This window comes from Hylobates moloch, unplaced genomic scaffold, assembly GCF_009828535.3.
Source record: "Hylobates moloch isolate HMO894 unplaced genomic scaffold, HMol_V3 SCAFFOLD_9, whole genome shotgun sequence".
Classification (NCBI taxonomy): domain Eukaryota; kingdom Metazoa; phylum Chordata; class Mammalia; order Primates; family Hylobatidae; genus Hylobates; species Hylobates moloch.
Window position 1 is genome coordinate 77,249,210 of NW_026652284.1, and position 27,915 is coordinate 77,277,124.

Sequence of the window (27,915 nt, forward strand, 5' to 3'; positions counted from 1 at the left end):
TGGAGTGAGAAGTAGGAGTGGAGTGAGAAGAAGGTTAGATCCACAGAGGCTCCTGCATGTGTTAGGTTTCCTGCTGTGTCTGCAATTTTGGTACTAATGTAACTTACCCAAGACTGCCCATTTCCCCAAGCTGCAGCCAGTTGAGCTATCAAATAAAATAATTTTGTTATCATCCCTTTCCTGGCTCTCCCTTGGGTGCCCAAAGCTGTTCAAAACTGAGTGCTGGAGACTGAAAGTAAAGGTCAAAAGGAAAAGTCTGAACTTCAGGGTAGATCTGACCAGAAAGTAAAGGCTAGCTTTTTACTTTGCACAGCAGAAACTTCTTTACCTATCATCCGATCATGTTAGTTGTTTGAGCTAAAGCTCTGTAAAGAAATCACCTTCATCCACAGAAACTGGGAATTCCAGGGTCACTCGTAGAATTGCAAAACAGGATTGCAGCAACTCAGCACACGCATTGTAAGATGATTTGCTTTTGAGAACTTGTTTTGAGCCTACCACCTGACCAAACAGCATCACCACCGTTAATCTGTAAAATATTTACATTTACAGGACAAGAAAGAGTTACTAAAATTGATTGCCCTGTGTCAGTGTGGAGTTTACTTCTTTGAGGAGTAAATTGAGGAGCCTACATGATTAATTCAAATAGTTAGGAGTCTCTTTTCTTTCCTCTTGATCTTGAGACTTCAATGTCACTCTAAGTCAAAATCAAAGACATGTTGAGAAACATGAGAAAATACATTTATTTCATTTATTTTTCCACGGTGGTCTCATAGGTTATTTTTTCTAGGTTATGAGAAGATAAAAAACTTTTAAACAAAGAAGCCAAATTTGGAGAGAGAGGAGCTATTATTGAACTTGGGTCTATATTTCTGAAAAATAGCCTAGAATTTTATAAAAGCAAAAAACACAAACATCATCCTTGTGTTTATATTAGGAAGTAAGTATTTTAAAACATGCAATATGTATTTTAAACACTTTTCTTCTTTTGAATCTTGCGTTGCACCCAAAGAATGCTAATGGTTACCAAATTGTTCTTTGGCAGAGTAGCCTGACCCTTAAAAAAAGGAACAGAAGTGTTACAGCATGTGATTGTACCACAAGACAAAATTATGAAACCTCAACCCTGAGCAGATATTAACTAATCCTATGATCTGACCATAAGAGATTACCTTGGAGCATTCCTCTACATTGCATTACATATATTACATGGTAATGAATGACAGTTTTCATGGCTCCTAATGAAGAGCTGCTTCTCTTTAGAGCACAAAGTAGGGGGTTTACAGATAATATCTGAGTTTATCATTGAGCTGCTCAGCCTCCTCTTCTATGTGCCTCAGCTTGTCTCAATCAGTGCTTGTTATCTCAGCAATAAAGCATTCAACCTCTAGAAGCTGGTTTCTTCCTACACCCTATAAACAAGAGGATGAATATCTTGTTACGTGTGCTAAAATGGGTTGGGTGAAATTAGCATTACTCTGCTCCCTGTCACTAGCTATAATCAGCTTTTCAAATCTACATTGAGTGTGTCCCCACACATAGCACACTAAGGAATAAGGATGTTTGTGACAACATATTCCTCAGAAGCAGCAGTTCTAACAGGCCAGTGACACAGCTATTCATTCCAGTTTCTTTGTGCAGAGACATTTTCCCAACTCCTTCACCATGTGCTAACAATTAGATAATGACTCCATAAATGTAGAGAAAAAGCAGTGTCATGGACGGTGGGTGGTTTGTTTTCTTAGTTCTTTATTGAAAACATATGGAGATGTTTATATATAAATAGAAAACAATAGAACGCTGCCGTCATGTAAGCAGCAACTAAAAAAGTTCTACACGAATAGAAATCAAACATTTCTATACCTATGCCAGAATTCTGGTTTACTGATATCTACACATCCTGTCTTATTTGGCTTGAAAAGATGTTTTATTATTTTAGGCTTTTTATGTCTATTTAGAATCAAATTGTGGAGCAAGAGATTTTTGTTTTTGTTTTCATTTCTTTTTTGGCTTAAACAAATTACTTTTTTAGCAGGAACAACAACTTCTGTCCAAGTATACCTTGTGTTGTGATCATGAAAAAAAGTTTTTAATCTATACATTTAACTACAGTCTTCGTACTTCTGAATTAAAAGTGAGGACTTGTGGCCTGACAGAAGTGACTTTCAGGAGACCCAGCAGTGGAGAGGTTGAGAGCACTGCTTAGGAGGTGGAAGGAATTCCTCTGAGTTGGAATTCTGGCTGCACGACTTAACTAGCTAGGTAACCATGGGAAAGTTAGACAACCTGACTAAACCTCAGTTACTTCATCTGTCAGATGAGAAATATAAGAGCACTTAAAGAATGATCATGCACACTCATGGGATGAGCTGTAAGACGTTACACATAGTGTCTGGCTCGTAGGAAACATCGCAGAAATGCTGCCTAGCATCGTTGTAATCAGCTAACAGAAGGGCTTATATTGGGACCATCCTTGAAAATCTGAGAAGTGTTGATGCTCAGTGCCAAGAACAGTAACAACAGTAATGCTACTGTTTACCAAGTGCTAGTTATGCCCTAGCCTTTACGATGTACTGTTTTTGACAATTTCATGAGCTGGGTACCATTTTCATCCTCATTACAGCTAAAGATTGCTTGATGTGAGGGTCAAACCCAGTCTGGATCATTCAGAAGCCCACACTCTTGCTTTCTCTGCTAAAATGGCTGCCACATATATAGACTAGGGCACCTTTGAAACCTTCTTTATTTATACATTATTCTCTACATTCCTGTCAACATCCTGTGACATTGCACAATGGCATTCACAAACTGTGAAGTCCCCTGTCCCTAGAACATCTGTTCATTTGTAGTTAAAGAGGACCAGGAAGCACTTAATGAACACATTATTAGAAGCCCTGGTTTTCAATTCATGCAACCACTTTTGCTTTGGTTTAAAGGCCTTTTCTTTAAAGGTGCTTGAAGCTTCATATGGACAGGCTCATTATTCAAGCTTTTGTCCCAACCTACAGATGCAGAAGCCAAGGACCAAGGTAACATGACTTGGGGACAGAGGGAGAGGCCATTCACCCGCCATGGTAGCCCAGTGTATCAGTTGCTGAGTCAGGAATACAACAGACTGAGTCCAGGGCAGTGTCCAACTCACCAGGCTGCTCATTAATGTTGGGTCTAACAGCCAAACTGCTAACTAGCTCCACTTTTTAAAAACATTTATTTTAAGTTCAGGGGTACATGTGCAGGTTTGTTACATAGGGAAACTTGCGTCATGAGAGTTTGTTGTACAGATTATTTTCTCTCCCAGGTATTAAGCCTAGTACCCATTAGTTATTTTTCCTGATCCTCTCCCTCCTTCCACCATCCACCCTCTGGTAGGTCCCAGTGTGTGTTGTTCCCCTCTATCTGTCCATGTGTTCTCACCATTTAACTCCCACTTATAAGTGAGAACATGTGGTGTTTGGTTTTCCATCTCTGCATTAGTTTGCTAAGGATAATGGCCTCCAGCTCCATCCGTGTCCCTGCAAAGGACATGATCTCATTATTTTTGTGGTTGCATAGTATTCCCTGGTGTATATTATCACATTTCCTTTATCCAGTCTATCATTGATGGGCATTTAGGTTGAGTCCATGTCTTTGCTATTGTGAATAGTACTGCAGTGAACATACACATACATGTGTCTTTATAATGATTTCTATTCCCCCTTAACTGGTATATACCCAGTAATGGGCTTGCTGGGTTGAATGGTAATTCTGTCTCTAGGTCTTTGAGGAGTCGCCACACTGCTTTCCACAATGGTTGAACTAATTTGCACTCCCGTCAACATTGTATAAGTGTTCCTTTTTCTTCTCAACCTCACCAGCATGTACTTTTTTAAGTTTTTAATAATAGCCATTCTGACTGGTATGAGATGGTATCTCATTGTGGTTTTGATTTGCATTTCTCTAATCGTCAGTAATATTGAGCTTTTTTTCATATGCTTGTTGGCCGCATGTATGTCTTGAGAAGCCTCTGTTCATGTCCTTTGCCCACTTTTTAATGGGGTTGTTTTTCTCTTGTAAATTTGTTTAAGTTCCTTATAGATGCTGTATATTAGACCTTTGTCAGATGCATAGTTTGCAAAACTTTTCTCCCGTTCTGTAGGTTGTCTGTTTACTCTGTTGATAGTTTCTTTTGCTGTACAGAAACTCTTAATTAGGCTCCATCTGTCAATTTTTGCTTTTGTTGCAATTGCTTTTGGCATCTTTGTCATGAAATCTTCACTAGTTCCTATGTCCAGAATGGTATGCCCAGGTTGTCTTCTGGGTTTTTATAGTTTTGGGCTTCACATTTAAGTCTTTAATCAATCTTTAGTTGATTTTTGTATGGTGTAAAGAAGGGGTCCAGTTTCAACTTCTGCATATGGCTAGTCAGTTATCCTAGCATCCTTTATTAAATGGGGAACCGTTTCCCCATTGCTTTTTTTTTTTGTCAGCTTTGTCAAAGATCAGATATTTGTAGGTGTTCAGCCTTCTTTCTGGGCTCTCTGTTCCATTGGCCTTTGTGTCTATTTTTGTACCAATACCATGCTGTTTTGGTTACTGTAATCCTGTAGTATAATTTGAAGTTGGGTAACGTGATGCCTCCAGCTTCGTTCTTCTTGCTTAGGATTGCCTTGGCTATTTGGGCTATTTTGGGTTCCATATTAATTTAAAATAGTTTTTTCTAGTTCTGTGAAGAATGTCACTGGTAGTTTGACAGGAACAGCATTGAATCTGTAAATTGCTTTGGGCAGTATGGCCATTTTAATGATATTGATTCTTCCTATCACGTAGCTCCAATTTTAACCCACATAGTACATGATTAGAAGCACTTTGCCTGATTTTCTTGTTGGAAGAATGGGATCTTCCTGCAATATGGAAACCCTCACAAACAAGATTGCTCAATTCTGTTTTCATTTGCAAGATATATTGTGAATGTTCTTTTCTCCTTTTTGCAGGAGAGGGAAACAGTTTAGGGTTGTGGGTATGGCAGGGCATACAAGGGAAGAGGCTTAGGACTGCCAAATTACATGTCAACCTGCTGACTTAGCATCAATGTACTAGTTAAATGAGCCCTGAATGTAAGACATTAATGCAAATATTTTGCATATTGTTAACTCTAATGATGCTACCATAATGCAGTAGCCTCAGCTAAAAGCTGAGGTGGCATTTTTTATTATAAATGCCCTGGGTCTTTCACTGAAAAACACCATGAAGACAAGTCCCTTAGAATTGAGAGCAGAAATATGAACGGACTTCTGCATTGTTAACCTTCTCATCATTAACGATAACAAAAAATATTGGTGTCCCAGGTCCCTGCATTCAGTACATGCCGGCAACATCTTTCTTTAGAAACTGTCACTGCTCTTGCCCTTATAACTAAAATTCACTTCCAGAGCAAAAGGTTAGGCAATCATTGTAAAATGGAATCTGTTTTAGAAAAAAATACTATGCAATCCCCAAATTGTTATGTAAGTGGAAAATCATTCTAAACGCAGAACAAGTATTGCTTACCCTCCAGTGTCATGCTAGTGATGGTAGTGTGGAGTCTTGGAAAGCAGGGGCTTTCAGAGCCAGCGCTACCATTTGCCAGCTGTATGACATTGAGCAGATCACTTTACCTGATTGTCAGATCCTTTCCTATAAAACAGCAACATTAATAATACTGCTTTGTCTATTTTATGAGTTGCCAAAGAACACCAAAGGAGATTGCAAATGTGAAAGCTCTCTGGACGCAATGTACAAATGTTATTATTGATTTTTTACTAGGTGAGTAATGAGGAATGAGTAGCAGTGTTTGTCCAAGGATAGCTTGGGAATAAGTCAACCAAGGTGGCAATTGGTAAGTCTTAAAGATGTGGTTGGCTCCTGGGAAACAGATGAGCTGGCCAGTTTGAAGGATCTTAAAGTTGCAAGTTTTAGGGCTGGGTAGTAATTTAACTGTGCAACCTGTCAAGAGCCTATTATATTCTAAATTCGTGCCGTGACAATATTGGCTACATGAAATAACTGTGTGCTTTCTTACCAGACTTTATTTGGAAAGAGTTTATGAACTAGTGGCCTGGCAGCGTTGCCTGGAATTAGAGTGTTGTGGTTTTACACCAGGGAGAACAGTGTTTCATACCTTGTTCTATTACCTCCCTCCCTGGAGATTCAACAGATGGAACAACAACAAAATCAGAACCCCAAGACAAACCTGTCAGCTTGATGCCTTTAAGCTTCGGCAGAACTCACAATTAAAATAAGATAGAATATCTATTTAGAGGAAAGAGGTGCAAAGAAATAAGTTCATAGAGCATACCTTCTTTTGTCTGAGCATGGCTAATACTATCTGGAGATCCCTGCCACATAGGAGGAATTGTATACTGGAACACAGTGAACACTTAAGAAAATTGGTTGAAAGAATATTATTGCTAGTAGAAATAACTGAACATCTTTAATACGGGCCTCTATATTTCCCTTCATTATATTTTTTGAATCCTTTCAAGCCAACTCTTGAGTTTGGCAAATCCTAGGCTGAGTAATTGTGCATCTCAGAATGGTTAGATAATATGCAGACCAGACCTTAAGTCAGGCACAGCAACATGTGTTTTGGCACAGCCGTGAGGAGGTAAAGTATTTGGTAATTGTTGTTTGATAGTTCCCAAGGAGAAAGCACAGAAGCAACAGATAAGAACCAGACAATTTTCTCTTGTGTTTAGGTAAATATTTCCAACTACAGTCTGGTGATGGAGTCTGACGCAGGAACCTTCTTACCCACTGGGCTGCAATTCACTGGCAGTGAAAAGGCCAGGGCCATCATGGAGGAGGTTATGAGCCTGCTGCAGCCCCTCAATATCACTCAGGTCCTGAGCCATGGAGAAGGGACAGACATCAACTTTTGGATCCAAGCTGGAGTGCCTGGTAAGACCAAAAGATGAAGTTGTGTTCCTTATATATTGCCAACAATTTAAAATAAAATTTCTGTTTTAATAGAGCACAATGAATACTGGTAGGCCAGGTTGTGCATGGAAACCTCAAGCTTTTGTTCAAGGTATAATCTGATGATTTCCAAAACTGGGATAATAGTCCTCACCTTGTATTTGTTTACCCATCTGTATCCCTCCACTCTTTCTAAATTATAAGCTCCTCACTCCCAGAGATTCTGATTTAGTCATTCTGGAATTGGGCCTAAAAATCCATTGTTTTGTTTTGTTTTTTTAAGGAGGTATCTTTGGTGATTATAGCACAAATGATCTCATAACCAAAATTTGACAAATAGAGTAGAAGGCAAATATTACTACTAATATCCTTCTAGTTCTAGTCCTGTGCTAGAAAAACTTCCCTGATCCAAATAATTCCCTATTAAAACACTGTGGTATCTGAAATTTTACCATTAGAGATGGATTCCTTGAGGGTGGGGTACTTCCTTTTAATCATGTTTTAACTTAATGCAAAGACTCCTGTGCAAGAGGTTGAGCATAAACTAATTTACCCTGGGCAGTGATTTATTATGTGAATATCCTGAAGAGAAGTCCTAAGTCCCTGGGGTCAGAGATGAAATTATGAAATGGGAGCGGACATGAGGAGGTTACTTACAGGAATACAAGCTGGAACAGCTGGAACAGTCTTTTTTTTTTTTTTTTTTTTTTTAGACAGGGTCTCACTCTGTCACCTGGGCTGGAGTGCAGTGACATGATCACAGCTCACTGTAACCTCCACCTCCTGGCCTTAAGCAATCTTCCTGTCTCAGCCTCCCGAGTAGCTGGGACTGTGAGTGTGCATCACCATGCCTGGCTAAGTTTTGTATTTTTTATAGAGACAGAGTTTTGCCATGTTGCCCAGGCTGGTCTCCAACTCCTGGGCTCAAGTGATCTGCCTGCCTTGGCTTCCCAAAATGCTGGGATTACAGGCATGAGCTACCTTGCCTGGACTCTAGAACAGTCTTAAAGATGACCAATTTATACTACTTCACAAAGTTACCTAAGCCTGGCCATTGAAAAAGTTTACTGATATTAAGTGTTTGTGACCTGAGGTTGCTTCCTCAACACCATTATATCCATAATCCAAAAAAGTTAAAGGATCTATCTGCAAATTATTCTGTATTTGTACTATACAAATAGGAAGCCTAACCTCTGAACAGTTTTAACATTGCTGTATTCAGAACTATTTCTGTGGCTACAAACATTTCAGAGGTACTATAACAGTGTCTTTGGACCTACTTCACTCCAGATTTTTTTTTTCCAGGCTGCAAAGTAGATTTTACCAATAGTTACATACTACATAGATTGAAGATTTTTAAAAAGCTTATTCTTGAAATACTGCAGATTTTTAAGGCATATTTTAAGTTTTAAGGTTTATAATAATCTTTCATAACTAAAAATAAAAGGAGCTTTTCTTTATTCTAATACAAACATCAAAATTCTTTTCCTTTGTTCTTTGTTCTGTGTATATGTTAACGTATTTTGAAATTTCTGAAAGCAACATTTCCATTTACAATGCTGTACTTCTCCGGACAGATCCAATACTATCTACATACGTGTCATTGATAAACATGATCTAAGTGTAGGGGAGAGAGTCTGCCCTTTAAATTATATAGAATCATTTGTTTGAAATTCTAGATTTTTCCTGGGCCTGAAATATTTCCACAGGAACATCTTAAAAATTGAGAAACCCTGAATAAGCTGCTATGTGGTAGCTGTGAGGAAAAGACTGGTAGACTGTGGGTGAATGACAGTGCAGACTGGGGGTGGTTCAAGGTGAGGTAAGGAGCTGAAACCTAAGACAGAATTGGGAACAAAAACTTGTCCCTCCCCATCCCAGCTATTTCTTATTTTGTTGTGTTTGATCATTGAGACTTGGCTCTAGCTTTATTCCTTCACATGTACATGTTGTATAAGAATGGTTCTGTTTGGAGTGATCAGGTTAATTTGATTCTTTTCACCTAAAATAAGAAAGCGTTTTCTGTCTTTGCCATGGTAAGGTGAGGTCAGATTTGATTTCTACCTAATAGAATGGAGTGGGGAGACTGAGCCCATTATGGTTGCATAAGAATTAATAAGAGGCCGGGTGCAGTGGCTCATGCCTGTAATCCCAGCACTTTGGGAGGCCGAGGTGGGTAAATCACTTGAGGTCAGGGGTTCGAGACCAGCCTGACCAACATGGTGAAACCCCAGCTCTACTAAAAAAATACAAAGTTAGCCGGATGTGGTGGTGCAAGCCTGTAATCTCAGCTAACTGGGAGGCTGAGGCAGGGGAATTGCTTGAACCCAGGAGGCAGCAGTTGCCATGAGCTGAGATCATGCCACTGCACTCCAGCCTGGGCAACAAGAGTGAAACTCCATCTCAAAACAAACAAACAAACAAAAAAGAATAAGAGTTAAAATGTATTGAACTCCTAATATGTAGGAAGTACCTAGGCTTTTTGCAGACACTGTTTTATCCATACAACCATCCTATGAAGGAGGTACAATTATCATTATCCCTATTTTGCAGATGAAGAAACAGACTCATAAGGGTTAAATGACTTGCCCAAGACTATACTGCCCATAGGGCGGGAGTCACCCTGAGAACAAGCCATTTTGGCTTCAAGGCTGGTGGCCCTTTTCTCACAATATGCAACAACACTGAGGAGTCTGGAATGCTGAGAAGTCTCCAAATCTCTGGCAGTGTCTAAAATGTTTATCTTACTCAGCTCTTGCTTATGCAAAGGATTTCAGTCCATTCCTGCTCCACAATGATTTACCCCTGGAGAAAGGAGTTTGTTATTGTAAATAACTACTTACATCTTCTCACATTCTTTGTTCTACTCCCTTCTTTACCTCTGAAAGATCAGAAAGGTTTACATAAAGTCAGTAGCTCATTTAGATGACTATAAATGTTTCCTGGAATTCTGTTTTATTTCCTTTAGAGCATTATAAGACAGAACCAAATTACTGTTGTCTTCCTTCTATTACTTTTGAGTTATCCTTTGATATTTCAAATTTGGGCTATTCCTGGAAGAAACAATGGTACTGCTTATAATTCTTGTCACCTATTGAAAATTTCAGGAACCTCACTGCGCGCAGTGGCTTACCCCTGTAATCCCAGCACTTTGGGAGGCTGCAAGGTGGGAGAATTGCTTGAGGCCAGGAGTTTAAGACCAGCCTGGGCAACACAGCAAGACCCCCATCTGTCTCTAAAAAAAAAAAGAAAGAAAAGGATGAAGAACCATACTTGGGTTCTTCATCTTTTTTCTAAAAGATGAAGATGAATTTGTCTGAAAAAAGAAAAAAAAAGTAAAAATATATCAGTTGTGTACCCTATATTTGTGAAGGCCTGATAAATTATAGCTTAAAGCTAAGGGTAGGATTCTAAATAATAATTAAGTTATCATTTAAATAACTTCTCACCTAACTTCTAAAAAATTAATGATAAATAATATTTCTAAACTCCATCCTTTTTTCTTTCTTTTTTTCTTTCATTGATTCAATAAACATTTATTGAGTCCCTACCATGTTCTAGGCCTATTAAATTTCTATAATTTGGGGTGACTGTGTGATGACTAGGCCCCAATGTTCCATGTATACTATTTACCAAAATACTGATAGAATTAAATATCTATCACACAGATAGAATTAAAATTCAACATTGCTTTCATTAATTATAGAAGACAAAAGGATCAATTTATAATACGGCCATCTTTGGGAGAGAAAAGATGATATCCTTTACCCATCTAGATGATATCTATAATGGACAGAATAACTGTCAACATAAATACAAGGCTTTGGAGAAAAAAGATTTTCTTAAAAAGCATCTTGGATGTACTTTCCGCATAAACTCTTTGTTCTAGATCTTCAGATTCCAGCCTTCTCCCATGTACACCTCCTTCCATATTCCTATTCTTTCCCTCTAAATCCTCAATGCTCTTTAAGGCTCATTCTGTATTCATTGGTGTTCATGAATCCTTCCTGAGTCCGTAGTGCTCTACTGCTTTTCCAAATTTCTAACGCGCTTCAAGTCTTTGTCCCACAACCTGGCGTGTGAATTACAAACTATGATATTGTTCTTGGAACACTAGGGGTTTATGTGCATCCTGCTGCCTGTATGCAGTGATCAGTTCTTTGAGGTTAAGGTCAATAATTTCTCATTCTTTGCCTATTCCATAGCTGTCGGTTTAATTTTGGGAGACATTTAAATTCTTATAAATCTGACTTAGCAGAAACAAAAACATTGAAATAATTATTGTCTAGACAAGCTTTTAGATACTTCAGTTTAAGAATGTGAAGAAAATAAAGGATACTAAGAGCCAAAAACATATAAAAAATATTGGGAGAATGATATAAATTGGGAAGCCTAGAGGAATAAGGATTATTTCTCTTAAAGGAGCAAAGACTAAGAGAAGATATATCTTTGAATACTTTAGTGATTCTCACACATAAAATGGTGAACTGCTATTCCCTGACAATTTGAAAGACAATACAAGAAATGACTTAAAGTGACCTAAAAGGGATTTAAGCTAGTCTCTATTCACTCCAGATAATAGAGAGGCTTTAAATCTCAAGTTTTTGCCTGATTCTCCAATTATGAGCTCCAGGTTAGGATGAAAGGAGTCTATTTCATTCTGAGTATGTCACCAATGAGGTATAATCCATGGTTCTTAGATGTCCCTAAGTGCATCCTTCCTGAATATATTTCTTCTTTAGAAACTCTTTCACAAAATATGCATTGGTGAAAAAAAAATTAAATACCCTCTTACTGTGACCTGAGAGAATGAACCCACTCCTACTCTGTATCTGCCAAGAAGAGTTTACTCCTCTGCTTCAGAATCTGAAATTCAACTTTTTGTTGTTGTTGTTTTTAGTGTGGTGGCTTGTGGTAGACGGTATATTGGAAGGAGTTAGAGCACTTGAGTGTGTATTCTGACTTCAAAACTTCTAACTATATAGGCAAACGATGTAATTTTTCTAAGCCTCATTTATTTGTTATTAAGCATCCTCGTTAATCAACTATTGTATGGTACTGGAGAATCAGTAGTAAAAAAAGACAGATAAGATCCATACTCTCACAGACAGCACAGACTAGTAATGAGACTTGGTTATTTCATCTGCAAAATAGGTCTGGTAACCTATGAGTCATTATTTCTACCAGGACTCCACTTGTGTTCTCCTCCTCCTCTGTCCCCTACCTCATTAGCAGGCAGCATCATCCAGAAACCTCAAAAGCACCCAGGACATAAAGCCAAACGTCTACAGGTCCTGTTTACTCCAAATGCCTCCTGTTTCTTAAACCCATTCCCTCCTCTCCACCCCACAGACCTTGTCTCACCAAAACTCACTGATTCCTACAGCAGCCTCCTAGTAATATCCCAACCTGTGTTTTTAATCTTCTTTCACCTAATTGACTCACTGCTTCTAGAATGAACTTTCTAAAGTGAAAATCAGTATATCAACCTGGATGCTTTTGGCTGCAAAATAAAACAGAAGACCCAGTCAGAATGGCAGTAAGGGGATGATGTTTTTAAATTCGCTTAAAAAGAACTTTGCAGCAGGTGTTACAGAGTGCATAATTTGGCCATTCAACCACTTCAGGGACGTTGGTTCTTTACCTCTTTCCATGTTGCCATTCTCAGCATGTAGACGTTTGTCAGGCCTGTCCCTTTGTGGTCCCAGGATGGCTGCAGTTGCTCTAAGCAGCACATTCTCATACATTGTGCAGTAGTGGAAGAGAGAATGTCTGTAACAGATATCCCTTTCGAAGAGTGAGGAAATGTTTTCTAGAAGCCCTAAAACAAGTTTCTTAAACTCCATATTATGGCCAAAATTGTGACATATGTCTGTGGCTAAATCATGCAGTGGCGATAGAGTGGAATTACCTAGATTGGCTTATACTGATCAAATTTTACTTCCTAGGCATAGGGTGGGGCCCAGTATTCACTGAAGAACAACTTCCTGAGAAGCTTTTGAGAAAAACTGGGATTCTTTAGGGAAAAGATGATGATATCTATTGGGTAAATAATTAAAAGTAGCTGCAATATCTGATCATCCCTGCTCCTTGCTTCCAATCCTCCAGCGTCTCCCTGCTGTCTCCAGAGTATGTATGAATAAAGTGTTCACCAAGTATGGCATTCAAGGTCCCAAATCTCAGAAATCACCGCTAAATAACTTACTCATGTAGCCAAACACCACCTGTTCCTCAATAACTTATGGAAACAAACAAATGAAAATGGTAATTAAAAAAAAAGAAATCAAGGGCATCCAAATCGGTAAAGAGGAAGTCAATCTGTCGCTGTTTGCTGATGATATGACCGTATACCTAGAAAACCCTAAAGACTCCTCCACTCCTTTCTATCCATCTCTTAGTCGTACAAGTCTAATTGAAGTTCCAGGCACACCCTGCTGCTCTCATACTTCCTTGCCACTGGACCTGCCCTATTCTGTCTTTTTCACCAGTTAATTTCTACTCACTCATGATGCAGCTCCTTGTTCTCTTCCTTCTCAAACCTTTTGCAATCTGCTACAGTCTGAGTAAATGTCCCCTGGGTACACTACTACAATGCCCTGTGTTCACCTCTCCTCTTAGTACTTATCTTGTTCTCATAATTGTGATCAATTGTGAATTCCGCAGAATTCTCAGTGCCTACAAGTGCCTGGCCCTCAACAAAATGTCCATGACTCAAATGCTGAATAAGCAGGATCCATGTTTGTAGGAAGAGTAAGATAATGCCAATGAGGTTTATTAACTATAATGCAAGACACAACTGTAAGTTATGATTACTTTAGTAATAACATCACTCATTAAGCTGTCCTCTTTCATTGCATATTGTGTTGTTTTAAAAATCATATTTTAGTTTATGTCATCTTTTCTGTAATAGTTCAGACTCCACGTTGAAGTACCAAATACACAGATTACTCAGAATTTCACGTATTTTCCATCTTGCTTATTTCTGCCCAGTACCTCATGTGGCATTACGCAGAACTAAATTAAAACTTTCCATTTCTATATTTGCAAAGGCCTTTCCTCTAAAATGTTCTAAGAAAGGAGACATCAGGACACAGTAGGAATGGTACTGTAAAGTAAATCGAAGGTTCAGCCTCTGGACCCAGGACTCCTGCATTTTCCAATCACCAGATGGAATAGCGTAGCCCAGCAGTTCTATGTCCCCTGTTGTCCCTAATTAAAGGGTGCCTCCCTTATGGTGAAAACACTCTGTGCAGTGATGTTTGAAGGGATTGATGCTCCATGGTAAGGCAGACTTCGCCCTACTGGGAACATGAAAAGGAACCTCTCTGATTTGTGGCTGTAACCCTCAAGCCCTCATTTAAATAGCCAGGGCAGTTTCATTTAATCAACAAGCATGTGTTGAGTGCCTGCTGTAAACCAAACGCTGTTTAGACACTGAGGATAGAAGATGAAAAAGACTCACCAGGTCTCTGCTCTTGTGGCGTTTACATTGTGATGGAGGGGTGGGACATTGGGAAGATACAGACTATAACAAAGAAATAGATTAAGAATAGAGAAAAACAGTAGACATTGATAAAGGCTATACAGAGAATTACAGTAGGTGGTTACCTCTTACCTCTTTAATTCAGATGAGTCAGAGCTCTTGCTATTCACTGACTGCTATTTGCTTGACAGCTATGTATGACATCCTCATCAATATTGCATTCCTGGAAATTGTTCATCAGAACAGCTTATAAGCTTCTTCTGCTCTTCCCTCTTGCAGTAGATCTGCTTCAGCTCAAACAGAAACCACTGGGTATCTTGCCCACAGCAGACCTGGCTCATGCCTTCTAGGATAATTACCAAGTAGGAGAAGAGCAAATTGTTATACCATTGGGCAGTTAGTCATGCACTGCTTTATGAAGTCTCTTCTATTGTTGCCTTGAACTGTTTTTTAAAGCACACACTTTAAAGTTAATATACTTCGTACTTTATCTCCTTAACCGGATTGAGGATGAAGAGACTACTTTCTTCTTGTTTATATACCCACGACACCCATTATTACTTGGCACATAAAATGTACCAGTAAATGTTTACTGATTAGATGTATGGATTTAAAGATGAAAATAAGCTAAGGAACAATAAAAGGAAGTTTTTGGTGTAGTACCAAGATAAATAACACATGCAGAATAACTGCAGGGACACACAGGTCAGAAGACAGGAAAGACCTGGAAGAGAGGAGCTTGAGCTGGACATTGAAAGATATGTAGTATAAGAATGGACAGGCCAGGCACGGTGGCCCATGCCTGTAATTCCAGGACTTTGGGAGGCCAAGGCAGGCAGATCACCTGAGGTCAGGAGTTCAAGACCAGCCTGACCAACATGGTGAAACCGCCTGTCTACTAAAAATACAAAATTAGCCAGATGTAGTGGTGGGTGCCTGTAATCTTAGCTACTCAGGAGGCTGAGGCAGGAGAATAGCTTGAATCCGGGAGGCAGAGGTTGCAGTGAGCCAAGATTGTGCCACTGCACTACAGCCTGGGCAACAAGAGTGAGACTCTGTCTCAAAAAAAAAAGAATGGACAGAAGAGGATAGAGAAGGACATTCCTGATGAGATAATAATATGAAAAAGACAGGTGTCCCTGTGGGGCCGGAAAGGAAAGTGACACCACTTTCCTAATTCATCTTGCAGGGCAGTGGGTGATGAGAATAGGTGAGTACCTCTGGGCCAGATGAAAGAGTCATAAATGTCAGGTGAAAACTCTCATAGCTGATGCGAAGTTACTGGAACGCTTTATAAGGAGAGGGATTAATAAAAGCAGTGTTTTAGGATGTAAATCCCTAAAGCTCCTGCATGCCTGGAGCATCCAGGTCACACTCAAGTAGAAGGCTCAAAGTGAGAACACTTAAAGGGAACCCAGGAGCTTGAGGAAGTAGCAAAGGGTTCAAAACAATTACTTTAGAAAATCAGATAATGATATTATGATGTTGCTCCATTGTATGTACTATAATGACCCATAAAACACTATTACTTAAGTCTCTGTACCATTTTCCATGCCTTCTAATGACATAGCCTAGAAAAGTTTTCCTTCTCTATCTTCCCCTTTTAGGGTCTCAAGATTAGCTCTTCTGAGTTCCCCTTCTTATTCATTGGACTTTCCATCAGTTTCACTTTACAAGTTCTCTAATTTATTTCTTATGTTACACTTTGATCAATGGGTAGCTATAGTGTATATAAATTATGGAGGATACAAAAATGAGATATGGCCCCTTCTCTCCTGGAGCTCACAATTGAAAACTGATTTTGGTTAGCTTAACAATCATGAAGATAAGAATAAAGACTTCATCATAGAAAATTAAATAAAGCTACATTAAAATTTCTAAGAAAAATATCTAAAATTACTTGAAAGCCAGTGGAGTATAAGGAAGAAGGATTTCAAAATACGTTTTCTCCTTGTCAGCCATGTGAGATTTTTCTCTCTCTGCTTTAAATAATTAGGGAATGTAGAATTTGTTTTGACTTGTTTTAATATATTAAGTGATTTTAAAGTGTGATTTTTTTTAAATGCTATTACTGAAACTTTCAAACGTATACAAAACTAAAATAATATAATGAACCCCCATGCACCCACCATTCAGCTTAAGGAGTTTTTCACTCATGGTCAGTCCTATTTCAGCTACACCCAGTTTATTTTGAAGCAGATCTCCAAAATCACATCATTTCATTTATAAATATTTTAATTTGTATTTCTAAAAGGTAAGGACTCGGTTTTGTTTTTGTTTGTTTGTTTGTTTTTTGTTTTTTGAGATGGAGTCTTGCTCTGTTGCCCAGGCTGGAGTGCAGTAGCACGATCTCGGCTCACTGCAACCTCTGCCTCCCAGGTTCAAGTGATCCTCCTGCCTCAGCCTTCTGAGTACGTGGGATTACAGGCGCGCACCACCATGCCAGGCTAATTTTTGTATTTTTAGTAGAGATGGGGTTTTACCATGTTGGTCAAGCTGGTCTTGAACTCCTGACCTCGTGATCCTCCTGCCTCAGCCTCCCAAATTGCTGGGATTACAGTCATGAGCCACTGAGCCCTGCCAAGGACTCATTTTTATTTATATAACTACAATACTATTATTCTACCTAAAATATTTTACAGTGATTTCTTAATATCATATCCAATATATGGCCAGTTTTCAAATATTCCCAATTGTCTTCATACTTCTTTAAAAATAGTTTTCTAATGTAAACCAGGATTCCAATAAGGTTCAAACAATGCAGTTGGCTGATATATCCCAAGTTTCTTGTAATCCGTAGGTTCTACTTCCATCTTTTTTCTTCTTACCACTTATGTGTTACAGATGCCAAGTATTTATCCTGACTCCATTTCCACGGCATCATTTGTCATTTTCCCTATCCCTTGTATTTCCTGTGGATTGAGTTAAATCTAGAGGCTTGATTTTTTTTAGCGGGGGAGAGGGAGTTTGATTTTTTTTAGCGGGGGAGAGGGAGTGGGCTAAAATGCTTTCTAGATGTTGCTGCTTGTTTTCATAGGAATAATGTCTAATTATCTCCCTTTTTTTTGACATTAGCAGCCTAGATACATTTGAAGTTGACCCTTGAACAACAGGGAGTTTAGGGGTGCTGAGCCCTGCACACAAAAATCAGCATATAACTTTTGGCTCTCCAAAAACTTAACTACTAATAGGCTACTGTTGATCAGAAGCCTTTATGATAACATAGTCAATTAACACATATTTTGTAAATATATTATGTACTGTATTCTTATAATAAAGTAAGCTAGAGAAGAGAAAACTGTTAAGAAAAGCATAAGGAAGAGATACATTTATAGTACCGTACTCTATTTGTCAATACCATCTGTTTACAAGACGAATTTTCTGAAATGGCAACCACGGTGGCACACCTCAATCTGTGGTACATATCAAGCAATCCAACTTTTTCTTGCAAAGTCACTTTTCTCTGCTTCTTGGGAGCACTTCCAACATCACTAGTTGCACATTGCATGAGTCCTATGGTGTTAGTCAAGGTCTACAATATTACACTAAATGTGATGAAAAGTATGTGAGAGCCATGAGACATCACTTTTTGCTGTGATATGCAATTTACTGGCGAGATGAACTGCTCACATAGAGGTGATTAGCATCCGCAGCATTTTTACCAGATACTGGCAACACTTGAGCTCACCACAATAGCAACAGGAGGTAGCTATGAAATTACTACAGTAGTACAGTATGTACTACAGATAATGTTCTGCAGTTATGATTTAATACTACATCTTTACATTTGTTTAGGTTTCTCTCATCTGCAAAGGGAGCCATGTACAATCTGTGTTTATGTGCATATGTTTTGACAAATTTTAACTTTTTATAATAGATCTGTGTATACTTTATGGTAGTAAATGCTAAAATAAACTAGCATCCGCATATATTTATGCATTCATAACATACCTAACTTTTTCTTAATTATTTTGATATTTCCAGACTATGTGGTTCATTGTAGAATTTTTTTAAATTGTCACAGATCTCCAAAAAATTTGTGGAAAAAAATATTTGAAAAAGTGGATCCACACAGTTCAAACTCATGTTGTTCAAGGGCCAACTAGATTTAATTTCAGTATATTCTGAATGGTGCAGTCTAATAATATAATTCCTTCTTTATTAATTTAAATAAATCTATGCAAACAGAACTTTCCCCTTATCAGCTGTTCAGTTACTCTGAGATACTTTTGTATAAGAAGGTAGGATAAATGCCTCATTCTTTCTCTTTATTTACCTATTTTTAAACCAATCAGTTTGTTTACTAGTATCACCCAAAGACGATTGATTTATTTTTTGTGTCATTATTAACTGATGGATTTAAAAATATTTGATGTGTTTCATTCCATTGTAGTAGCTATTTTATTGATGCTCAAATTGTCCCATCTTTGGCCAATTGAAACCTCTTTAAACTGGTTCTGAGTCCTTTTGACATGACCCTCATAGTTGTTGATATCATCCTGGCTTTCTGATAGGACAAATTGTTTCAGGCCATCTTGTACATGTCCTGCCCTAGATCTGAAATCAGCTATCTCTTCAAAGAATCCAATTTATTTTCCTAGGTCATAGTATTTAGAGGCCACAGTCTGAGCAGTAAGTGTGTGTGTTGCTACTGGATTGTTCATTGTTTCTAGGTCTTTTCAGCAGACAGGACTAGGAAACACTTTTTTTTTTCTCCAACAAGAAATTATATTACTAATTATATGATATTTCCAATTTAAGTTCAGCACTATAAAATTGCACTTTACCTCACTGATGTTACATCTGCATTTTCTTTTTCCCCCGCCTACAATCCTGGCTCTCAGTGGAACAACATAATCACTCATTTGCTTTATCCCACAATACACACCCAGTAGTCTCAGAAAAACAGTATCAACACGATCACCAACAGTATAACTATTGAAAAGAGTTTTCTGTAGTTCTTTTTGTTTTTAGTATGTATATTCTACTAGAGATGTACAAATTTCTGTTAACCTATGATGCATATTACTCTCAATATGATATCATTTCCATTTCTCTCTCTCTCCCTCTCTCCTTTTTTAGAGATGGGATCTCACCCAGGCTGGAGTGCAAAAGTACATTCATAGTTCACTGCGACCTCAAACTCCTGTGCTCAAGCAATCTTCCCACCTCAGCCTCCCGAGTAGCTAGGACTACAGGCTGGCGCCATCGTGCCCAGCTAATTTTTTTTTTTTTTTTTGAGACGGAATCTCGCTCTGTCGCCCAGGCTGGAGTGCAGTGGCGCAATCTCGGCTCACTGCAAGCTCCGCCTCCCGGGTTCACGCCATTCTCCTGCCTCAGCCTCTCCGAGTAGCTGGGACTACAGGCGCCCGCCACCACGCCCGGCTAACTTTTTGTTTTTTTTAGTAGAGACGGGGTTTCACCGTGGTCTCGATCTCCTGACCTTGTGATCCGCCCGCCTCGGCCTCCCAAAGTGCTGGGATTACAAGCGTGAGCCACCGCGCCCGGCCAGCTAATTTTTTTTTAATTTTTATTTTTAGAGATGAGGTCTCACTATGTTGCTTAGGCTGGTCTTGAATTCCTGGACTCAAGCAGTCCTCCCACCTCGGCTGCCCAAAGTGCTGAGATTATAGGCAGGAGCCACTGCACCTGGCCATTTTTCTTATTTTTGTTTTAAAACCTCCACCGTTGATTTCTAAAATGTTTAAATGCTTATTTTCTAATTTTTCTTTATAATGTGGGAAAGGGATTATGAGTAGGAATCATCATATGATTTATGAATTACCTTGGAGTGTCATAGTTAGATCCTCAGGATACTATTGCCTGTTCTTTCTTCTTAGACCTGACTCAATTTCACAATTTCATTCACTCATTCATTTAAGAAACCCAAGTAAATGCAATGAAGCAATTAGAAAAGAGGCTTAAGGAGAGAATTTAACATATATTGGTTGTCTACTATGTGTCAAAATTATGATAGGTGCTTTACTTATCTCATAATTTTGTTAAGAACATTTTGAAGTATAAATTATTATTATGTAACCAATTTTCAGATGAGGCAGCTAGTTTCCTTTGCCCAAAGTCACAAAGATATTAAGTAGAGAAGCTAGAATTAACATATACAGTCTGTTTTACTCCAATGTCATATATAAGATGCAGTCCAGGTCCTTAAGGAGTTAATGGAGGGTTGAGACCCAGGAAGAACAGAGTACAATAGGAGTTCAGGCCAAAAGAAAGGTATTAAACTGCCGGGGCCTCACAAAGAGGTGGCATTTCACCTGATTTTCAGGAAATAATAAAATGTGCTGGGTGTAGAGGGAATGCATCCCATGTCAAAAATTGGAGATGAGCAACATTCTGTAGGTAAGAAAATGTAAGGGGTGCTTAAAATGACAAGCAGTCTGGTTGGACCAAAGTTTAGTTCATATAGGGAAATAGAAAACTAGAAGGGTTGCCTGGAACCTCAGTTGGGATCTGAAGGTCATTCTGAGGATTCAGGACAGCTAGAAACTTTTAAAGGTTTGAGCAGGAGTGAAATATGATAGGGCACAATCCTAGCCACTGGGCAGGCTCCAGCTAACCCAGATCTTTCTCCTTGGAGGGACTCCAGACAAAACCCACCCTCATAGATCCACAAGTCTTGCTAATTGACTGCATGTCTTCTAGCAATTCCCTGGAAAAGTTGCATTTTCTTTGATGTTTTGCTACTGGAAGTTTTGCCAAATTAAGGCTTCCAGTTGGAGAGAGATGGAGTAGCCCCACAAAGCATTGCATTGCGATTGGCAGTGGTTTTCTGAAGTCTCAGATGTGAGCAAATAAAGTCTGACTCTAATTAGACATACTTAATCTGCTTGTTGAACCTTAGAGTCAAATAAGTCTTAGAGTAGTGTGACATTTCATTGATTTTTTATAAGAGCTTTGCTAAAAATATGCTTATCAATTTAATCAATTATAGGATTATAGAAATCACAGGAAAAACATCACAAAGAGATTTTGGTAAAACTGAATTCAAATTGGGTAGGACTTTTTACTATAAAAATAAGTTATATCTAAATGTTATACAATAAACTGCCTAGTTTGGATAATTTCATTAGCTTAAACTCTTCTCTTTGCTCAGTATTAAAGTTCAGAAGTGGCCACCTAACCTAACATTCTTACATATCCCCCTTATGGGGACTTTTAACAGAGTAAATTAAGTGTCCCCTTTATTCCATGTTTTATAAGAATGTATGAGATTGCATAATTCATGATAACTAAACTTACTTTTAAAATATGACATTTGCTGTCTTAATTCTTTCCAGTTCATAATCTGTAAATGAAATACGGTCGAGCTATGTGAAATCTATTAGTTATGCATCTTTTGAGACCTGAGTGATCTGTTGCCTAGCATAGGACTACATGATATGAAGTGTGTCCTCAGTATTCTTAGTACCCACCCTTCCTTCCTTCCTTCCTTCCTTTCCTTCCTTCCTTCTTTCCTTCCTTCCTTCCTTCCTTCCTTCCTTCCTTCCTTCCTTCCTTCCTTCCTTCCTTCCTTCCTTCTTCCTTCCTTCCTTCCTTCCTTCCTTCCTTCCTTCCTTCCTTCCTTCTATACATGTATTTTTTGTAATAGCTTGAATAGTTTACTGTCATGTAAGAGAATAGTATCGTATGTAGAAACATAGTGTGGACTTCACCAATACTCATTTTTGGAAGTTTAAACCCAAGAGAAAAATGTATACATCTTTATAAAATCTACATTTTTACAGAAATAGTTCATTGATTATTATAAATATCATGTTTGAAAATTTTTTAAAAATGAAGTTACACACAGATATTGTTTAATACCTTTAGCACTATACTGCAAAGTGCACTGCAGAAATAAAGCCATTGTTTATTTAGATGGGTCAGTGATTCCAGACTCACTACTCCTCACACAAGATTTTTTCTGAGAAACCCTGATCATTGTAGTCATTTGGCTTGTGAGCTTCAGTTGCCCCCCCATACGCTTAAATTTTTCATTTTGTGCTAGTGTAGACCAAGTCAAAGCCCACATAAACCCAATATATGTGTTAAGGTTAGAGTTGTGCTTCGCGCTCTTGACTGTACTTTAAAATCACCTGGGGAGCTTTTAAAATTGTCTCAGTGCTGGGGCCCCACTCCCAGAGAGTCAGAGCTAATTGGTCTGGCTGCAAGGCCACAACAGTTGCACAAGTGCAGGGGGCACCACTTACCAAGAGCCTCTTAATATCCCTGGCCCTCCAACTTCCTGGAGCACAACTCCACTGTTTTCCATGTGAATAGCACCACTATACTTGTGCAAACTTGGAAGCCCTAGCGATAGTGGCTGAGCACCCATGTTTTCAGAAGGCCCCCAGGTGTTCTAATATGCAGCCAGAATTGAGAACCACTGACATATAACTTTGACATTAGGTGTATGGATTAAGGAGCTGTGTAGAAATAGATTCAAGATCTAACTCTACTACTTTTTAGCTGTGTGACCTTAGGAAAGTCATTTCACTCCTTGGAACCTCAATTTCTTCCTAAATAAAATAGTAATACTAATACCTACCTCGTGAGATTATGTAAAAGAAAAATAAGATGGTCAAAGTGAAATGCTTGGCACAAAGTTAACACTTAATAAGCCACTTTTATTATTTTAGCTGTTAAAGCAAGATTTCTATATTGGTCTAGATTCCTTAAGTACTAAGTTACAGAGGTCTATCTCAGATGATCTGAAACAAAAATGGGGAAATTAAGCAAGCCACAGAAGGGTAGAGTTTGATCTGGCCTCAGATTTTGGCATTTGAATGCTCTTAGGACACATAGTCTCTCTCTCTCTCTCTCTCTCTCTCTCTCTCTCTCTCTCTGGAGCTTATTCCAGCTTCTCTTTTCATGGCGCTTTCATTCTCTCAGCCCAACTTCCCCCCTTGGGCTAAACCATGACCATGGGCAGCTCAAGACATGTCTTTACAGCCTCTTTAGCACAGAACAGGCAAAAAATTCATCCTATCTGACCAGGTTGGAAAAGTGACAGTGACCCAGCCTGGCTCCATCCCTGTGGTCAAGAGCTGTAGTCATTAAAATTGGGAGAAGGAGTGCTGTGCAGATAAATACAATAACCAGCTTTGTTTCATTGTTGAGACCTGATTCAAAATAAATAAAATACATAAAACCCTTGCCATTCTGGGATCTATTGGCAGACAAGGACAGACAGCAGTAAGATCCCAAGAGCAAGAACTTCCCTGAAATTAAAACACCTAGTCTCTCCACTCTCCATGACCTATGCACAATAATCACCCCTTAAGGTGAATTTAAGATCACAGAAGTGTGCCTTATCCCCTCTGGTCCAGTTTACTTGAGACACTCAGACTGACAGGCAAATGAGGAGTTGAATCACTTCAAACCAAGCTCCCAGCAATCTGCATTATTGAATACCTGAAGTGTTCTGTCCTCCCACTCCCACCCCATGGTATTTCCTTACCCATACAAGTGAGAAGACTAGGCAGAATTATTTATTTATGTAAGTGTTATTTATAGGAACACTCTCTACAGCTACTCTAACGTGTACGTTATCCAAGAATAAGGCAATGAGGTAAAATGACCACAAAAGGCCCAGAAACATCCTTTAACATTTAGATTGTTCTAACCACTTTTCTGACACTTGTGGTAGAGAGGCAACAAGTGTCATGAAAGAGGAACAAGATTCATCACTTACAGCAGTGTGCTTTTGACAAGTTACTTAACTTCCTGGAGCTTCAGTTTCCTGATCTGTAAAATGAGGGCAATAATATTTCAAAGGACTATTGTGAGAATTGAATGTATTTGATAAGTGATAATGTATTTGAATGTCAATTACACTCTGTACAGTTGACATTAAATAAGTGGTTTTTCGGGGGGGTGGATAATTTTATATTTAAAGCATTATTGAAAAAGCTTTGCTATGAACATGTTCTCATGTATTTGGACCCAGTAGAGAAGATGACTGGGCATGTACTCGACTATCCTAAGAAACATTGCAAAAGAGGCACAAGTACTATTGGTACTCACCAGCCATTGGGTTCTTAGCATACTTACTTTGTGATTACAAAAAAGAGTGATGGAGCTACTAGCATACACTGTAACCACCCTGCTACTATACTGGTTCAGTGTCCTTATTTAGGAAAGCAGCCTGACTCATTTCACTGTAACATGGTACAACACTGCAGAGAATAATGCCAAGAAGAAAAATGTCAAATATTAATAACATTACTAGCTCTTCTATTTCAAAGAATGCCTCTAGGGATTTTGAGGTCTCTTTATAGTTCCTATTCAGCCAAAGTAAATTGATTATAGGTGATAAGAGTCGGTGGAGGATTATATGAGTGAATGTACAAAAGCACCTGGCCAAAGGCACAGAATATCACTTGGACTGACTCTCACAGGCAACATCAAGTTCTAGTTTGTCTGTTATGGACTGACTGGGTATTCTTCACTGTCAAGGAGCCTCATCCCTAACGGTGATGTGAAGATAGTATGTATCCCAAAATATACATAGGGTATGCATTTTCTGTGACCTGGAAATGGGACAAGTACCTCTGTAAGCCTCATTTATTTTATTTTTTTCACACTGCCATGAGAAAGTAAAGGTAAGCCTCTTTTAGCATTAAAACTCTATGACCCAAACCCCACATTTTTCCAGAAGTGAAAATTGCTTACAATGTAAAAGAGGAACATTTTGAATGAAGGAGCAGTCTACTCATAAACTTTTAGGAGCAAGAGATGAAATAGCACAAAACTGCCTATATCAAACAAACACGAATAAAGTTCAGACGTGGATTTTAAGCTGTTCAGAAGATTGGTACTTCAACCTACTAAAATATTGGGGACAAACTGATGAGAATATCTTGGAAGTGAAGGAACATATTTCCTTAATTTTCAACATGTAGTCTTGGAACCAGTTTTATTTCAATTTTTTTCTGATATAAATGTGTAAATATCTGATTTATACAGTTTATGTATCCCATGGCAACATGATCTTTTGCTTCTCTCTTTTATTTTCTTCCTACCCCTCCCCCATCTTTTTCTTGAGGGAATCAGGAAAAGGTGTCCTATTTCTCAACTGTTGAATCTATTTATGAAAATTAGAACTAAACAGTTTAGCACAGTTAAGCAGAATGCCACATTCATCAAATCTTCATTTTTCTAAGACTTCAATCCTGTCAGTCACTAGAAAGCATGTGTTCAGTGGAAGCTGTGTTTTCCATCTTTTGGCATCCCACATCTGTTGACAATTACAGAGGCACATACAGTGCCATTCATAGAATGGCATGTGTCTCCCTATGCCTTGGTTCACAGGCCCTCGGGGACATTTACAAAGTGTGTGCTTTTTAACTGTCCTAGAACTAAGGAGTTTAATTTTGCCTGAGAATGTGTTTACGTGCCTTGTAAAGGAGCTAGTCGTTCCCTTTTGCTTTCCTTTATTATGATGTGTGTACAATCTGTGTGTGTGTGTGTGTGTGTGTGTGTGTGTGTGTGTCTGTGTGTGTATGTACACCAGAGAAGAACCACACCAGGAATTGAGCATAAAGGCTTTCTCTTACCCATCTACAAACCTTTCTTGTAAGTTGCTGCTTTTATTTTTTATTTATTCTTTTGTTAATAGTGTATTTCTTGGCTTCTGCTGGATATTTTTTCTGTTTCTAAACACTATTTAGTTCTGATTTCATATCCTCATGTTCTTCAGTCAAGACTGGGGTCAGACTTCTTTATATTATATATGTAATTATTATAATAAAAGTCACCATGTGTGGTGGCTCACACCTATAATACCAGCAATTTGAGAGGCTGATGAGGGAAGATTGCGTGAGCCTGGGAGTTCAAGACCAGCCTGGGCAACATAGCAAGACCCTTTCTCTACATAAAATTTAAAAATTAGCCAGGTGCAGTGGTGCATTCCTGTAGTTCTAGCTACTTGGGAGGCTGAGGGAGGAGGATCGCTTGAGCCCAGAAGATGGAGGCTACAGTGAGCCATGATCATGCCACTGCACTCCAGCCTGGGTGACAAAGTGAAACCCTGGCTCTGAAAAAAAAAACAAAAACAAGTCCCTGGACCCTCTCTGGAGCTATGTCCTCTTTCTTTTGGATCTCTTCCTGACCCATAAGCAAACCATATTCTTCAGGAAGTATCTAGTACCTAGAAAACTGAAGCTGAATCTACATGTCATCTATCCAGGAACTTCATCTCGCTAGTCTTAACACCTCAGATATTTGGCAATATCCAGAATATTGACCATTTTTCCTATTTTCATCCAAATATTTAATATTGGGTATGCATGACCATAGTAACATTAATTTTTTTCATTTAAAAGAGAGGTGCTGCCTTTGGACACTGTGAGCATCTCATGTTAATACTATGAATAGTTAAATAAATTCTAGTATAGGAGCCACCTAGAGGAGTTGTTTAGCGGCTGAAAGAAGAATTAGGTGAAAAAGAAGTTGAGACTGAGGCTAAAGCCAATTGTGGTTTCATCCACGGTGGTTAATGGTGTTTCTTAATCTTTAAATATCAAATGTGTTGTAATGCTTAATTATCCTTAATACGTAAAGGAAGTGACCTACAAATTCTTTACTGTTTATTGAAAAGTAGCATATTTGGAGGCTTTGACAATTCTACAGAAGAGAGGAAGCTGTTAAATTCTAGGCTACCATGTCCTTCAAATGGGAAAAAACAAAATGCCTGAGCATGTTTCTTCTCCAGCATTAAATTTTTCATCAGTTTCCTATTAAACTCAAGGATATGTGAAGGGAGCAATTTTAATTGCTTGGCACTTAAAAAGCCTCCTCCACTGTTCAATGAGTTAGAAATATTTTGAAAATTTGATTGCATTTAGAACCACACAAATTTACCTGTAATAAAATTTTTGCTGCACACTTAAATAATGTCTTCTAGAAATGAACATTTAAATGAACTATAGAATGCTCAGAGGGTAAAGGGAAGCTAATATTTATTGAAGACCTACAAGGTGCCAAATACAGTACATTCATTATTTTATTTGCTCTTCTTAACATCCATGTGAATGGGTATTGCTGTTTCTGTTTTACGAATAAGAATTGGGGCTAAAACCAGCTGACGGGGTTACCTAAATGGTATGAGGTGCAGGGCAGATCTGAAATCTGTTCTGTTTGATTGCAGAGTCTGTTTTCCTTCTCTGTTGTCTTTACATTCTCAGGATTATGTTGAAAACAGCAAAGAGTGCCATATTAATAGCTCATATAGGCTTTACAGTCAGTGCAGCCTGATTCACCAAAGCTACACACCCACCCTCACACACAGAAAACCACTTGGGGGCTGACTTACCTGGATTTGTGTCTAAATTATCCCATATATCAAATAATACTAGATCTCTTCTTCAGTTTCTGCTTTGTAGTTAGCTTAAAATATCTCAAAACTCACATTGTCCCAGAGGAATACCAAGAATGTCATCTTATGTTAATTAAGTATGTACTGTACTGTCTCATATTAATTAAATTTATGGTACCTA

General features: G+C 38.5%; 1 protein-coding gene across 1 annotated transcript in view; it reads left to right on the forward strand.

The window, feature by feature from the left end:
- CPQ (carboxypeptidase Q) overlaps positions 1-27,915 on the forward strand; it is a 523,193-nt gene that overhangs the window by 425,572 nt on the left and 69,706 nt on the right. Inside the window, exon 7 of the mRNA XM_032760098.2 lies at positions 6,714-6,915. Within this exon, the coding sequence (XP_032615989.1) occupies positions 6,714-6,915 (202 nt within the window). The remainder of the gene's footprint in view (positions 1-6,713; positions 6,916-27,915) is intronic.